Source organism: Geospiza fortis, unplaced genomic scaffold (assembly GCF_000277835.1).
Source record: "Geospiza fortis unplaced genomic scaffold, GeoFor_1.0 scaffold874, whole genome shotgun sequence".
In the NCBI taxonomy this organism is placed as follows: domain Eukaryota; kingdom Metazoa; phylum Chordata; class Aves; order Passeriformes; family Thraupidae; genus Geospiza; species Geospiza fortis.
This window is the reverse complement of record NW_005054456.1, coordinates 76,795-80,209: the sequence shown is the minus strand read 5'-3', so window position 1 is coordinate 80,209 and position 3,415 is coordinate 76,795. Positions and strand designations below refer to the sequence as shown.

At 50.1% G+C, this 3,415-nt stretch overlaps 1 protein-coding gene across 1 annotated transcript in view; it reads left to right on the top strand.

The window, feature by feature from the left end:
- The first annotated feature begins 631 nt into the window (after positions 1 to 631).
- EDA (ectodysplasin A) overlaps positions 632 to 3,415 on the top strand; it is a 34,671-nt gene continuing 31,887 nt past the window's right edge. The window contains exons 1-2 of the mRNA XM_031062674.1: positions 632 to 647; positions 1,491 to 1,537. Coding sequence (XP_030918534.1) covers positions 632 to 647; positions 1,491 to 1,537 — 63 coding nt within the window. The remainder of the gene's footprint in view (positions 648 to 1,490; positions 1,538 to 3,415) is intronic.

The following is a 3,415-nucleotide window of genomic DNA, read 5'->3' as shown; positions in this document are numbered from 1 at the left end:
CCCCTCTGCCTCTGCTCTGGGGCAGCCGTGGCTCCCACCCGCAGCCAGAGCGCTGGGAATGCCGTGGTTGAGGTTTGTTTGCTGGGAAGGTGATGGAATTCCTGCGCGCAGCTTCGCGATCCGCTCACTTGTGCCGTGCCAGCTGCTCACGCTCGCTGGCCGGGCCGTGGGGGCTTGGGATGGGTTGTTTGGATGGAAAACGGAGCTGTTGCCATGTGGAGAGGGAGTGGGGAATGTTGTTCTGATTAGGAACTGTCTGGTGCTCGCAGCAGCAAGTGGAGCTGGGTTTGGTGGCCCCAGAGCTGGGCCTGGAGGCGGCTGGGGGTGCGCACGGTGCTGAGACCGGCTGTGAAATAGCGGCTTGGAAAGCTCATGTTCCTGAACTCCTCCCAGCTCCTTTTCCCAGAGTTTCCACAGCACATCGTGGCATTTCTGATTCAGCTCATCCCTTGTAGCTCAGGGCTGTGCTGTTCCAGTGCACAGGCCGTGGTGGGGCAGAGCCAGCCCAGTGCTCATGGTTGATCCCATGGCACTGCTCCGGGCACTCCACGGAGCCACCAGGGATCCCATGTGCCTCCTCCAACTCCCTCAGCTGCCCACATATCCCAGAGCACATTCCAAGGGCGAGGAGATGGCGCAGCTGGCAGGTGGGTCAGGGTGCCACAGGTTTGCTTCTGGAAGGATCCATCCCAGAAGTGCTGGGTGTTGTTGTTTTCCCCTCGTGTCGGTGGTTTCAGTGGGTCCCACAGCTGTGGGACCTGCTCCAGGTGTCCTTACTTCCAGAGGAGACAATTTCTGCTGCTGAGCTCACACAGCACAGGGGAAGTCAGGCCAGGAGGGGACTAAACAGCAGTGGAATCTGAGGTTTTTTACAATAAGAATGGTCTTTACCACCACAGGCACAGGGTGCCCAGAGCGGAGGTGGATACCTCAATCCTAGAAATATTCAAGGCTTGGTTGGATGAGGCTTGAAGCAGCCTGGACTAGTGGAAGGTGTCCCTGCCCATGCAGAGGGGTGGGCTAAATGCTCTTGAAGGTCCCTGCAAGCCCAACCATTTCACGTTTCTATAATCCAGTTTTTGGGAAGCAGGATGTTTATCTGGAGGCAGCTTCTCCAGGGCCACATGATGAGAAGCCCCTTGGTCCTCCGTGGGAGGAGAGGACTTTCCCTATTCCCCCCATTCCCATGCTGTGTCCAGTTGGCTTCCGGGGAGTCCCTGTAGGATGTGGAGTTTTGCAATTCCTGCATGAAGGAGCATCTCTGACTCTGCACCCAGCCCTGCCTTGCAGGGACTTGTTCCCATGTCTGTGCCCGGAACGGAGCCTTGCAGAGCTCTTAATCCTGTCTGCATGAGGTCATTGGCTCCTTGACATTAATTGCAGGGGATCTGATTAATTAGGCAACAGAGCGTAATTTATTTGAGCAGATTATTGTATAGAATTAACCAAGCAGTCACTGTCTCCCACCACAATTCCGTGCATCCCTGCAGGTGTGGGAATTGCCATTAAAACCTTCACCCTTGATGTGGATGGCTGGGTAATAACTGGATTATTTCCCAGTTGCTGCAGTGGGCTGTTTATCCACACCGTTTCATGGATGCATTATTTTGTGGGTGTTACATTTTCAGCAGACTTGTTTTCATTTTAATTCAATTCAATTTGGACTACTTGATTCCTTCCTCCTGTTTCTTTCCCTTCTGTTCTTCTTCTTCCAATAAAATGTCATAAAAATTAATTCCCACCGAAGGCCAGATTTAACATTCAGATTGAGAAAAGAGGATTTTAAAGCCCTTGTGCTGAAAGGGAAAAAAATGCACTCGGACAGGAAGTCTTGGGTTTGTTATGGAGCAAGGAAAAATGTTTTTAAAACTTTATCATAGAATTATGAAATCCCAGGATGGTTTGGCCTGGAAGGGACCTCAAAGCTCATCTCATTCCGCCTCTTTTCCATGGGCAGGGACACCTTCCACTAGACCAGGATGTTCCAAGCCCCATCCAACCTGGCCTTGGACACTTCCTTAAACAGTAAGGAATTATTTATTATCTCAATTATCTGAACAGCAGAAATATTTAAAAATTACGAAGATTTTTGAAGATTTCCCCCCCCAAAACCCAATAGGAGGGGCTGTCTGAGAGCAAGGGCAGAATGAAGTTCATCAGCTCCAGTGTCTGACAGATGTTCTCCTGTAACTTTCTCCCATATGGATCCATATCCATGAGTGAATCCAAACCAATTCTTTGCTGCAGCTGCTCCCACTCCAGGCAATGGGGTTATGTAGAATGGAGATAAAAGGCCAAATATCAGAGAACTGAAAAATGTCATAAATTTGGGTCCTGTAACCACATTCCCAATGGAAGGCTCCAGAGCAGGATCTGGTTGATCACCTCCTGCAGGAAGAGGTGGCTTGGCCACCTGGAATGTTTGTCTGCTTTGGAGATGGGTTCAAAAAGGAGACTGTTCATTGAATCAGCTGCTCTTCCCAGATGTTGGGATTTCAGTGCTCCTGTCTCTTGAGAAACATCTGGAATGGGTGGAAGTTGAAGGAGTTGCGTGGCAAAGAAGCACCTTCAGTGGAGGTGATCCAGAATATCCTCTGGGAATGGCCCCTGCGCACATTATGGTCCATGTTATGTTGGTTGTGGAAGCAGCTGAGGTCATTGTTTCTGCCATGACTAGCAGGACCTTCCAGATATTCCTAAAAGTGTGTTCAGACCTGCCAAAAGGAGTTTTTCTCCTAAGGAGGAGCCCCAAGGGTGTTTTCAGGCTGGAGTGAGCCCACTTCTTCCTTTTGCAGGGAGCAGAGGTGCTGCAAGGGAAGCAGCAGGGCCATGAAGCTCTTTGATGGAGCAGCTCTTATTTGGGGAATGTTTTTAAGAGGGATTCTGGCTTGAGGAGGATTGTGCTGTTGACCTCATGTTGTCCTGGATGTGCTGGAGAAGCTTCAGGTCATGAGGAGCAAGAGCAATAGTGCATCTGGAGGAAGGAAGAGGAACTGTGGTTGATATGGAATTGCTGAGGGTTGAGTTCCCCCAAATCAAGTGTGTGCCGTGTTTTATAAAATGCATGAATATTTTGGGAATATAACTGCTCAAATAAGGAAGGAATTGCTGCTGGAATGAAGGAGAAGAACCCATGACCTCCATCTGGAGGGGGGCGTAGCCCAGCTGGCTGAAAATTGGCCTGCAAAGGGCTACAAAAGCTAATTAAAATGTGAAAAACTGAGAATTCCTGCTAATAGACAGCAGATCCCTGCCTGGCGCTGCTTCACAGCTAAATTTGATTTCCTTGGGAGGCAAAAGGAACTGATTTAAGTTCCTTACCTTGCTGACATTGATCCCTCTCAGCATTTAAACAGCCTGTTCCCAGCGAGGAACTTCCCCTGGCTCTGCTGTGCCGGACCCGGAGCCTGCAGCA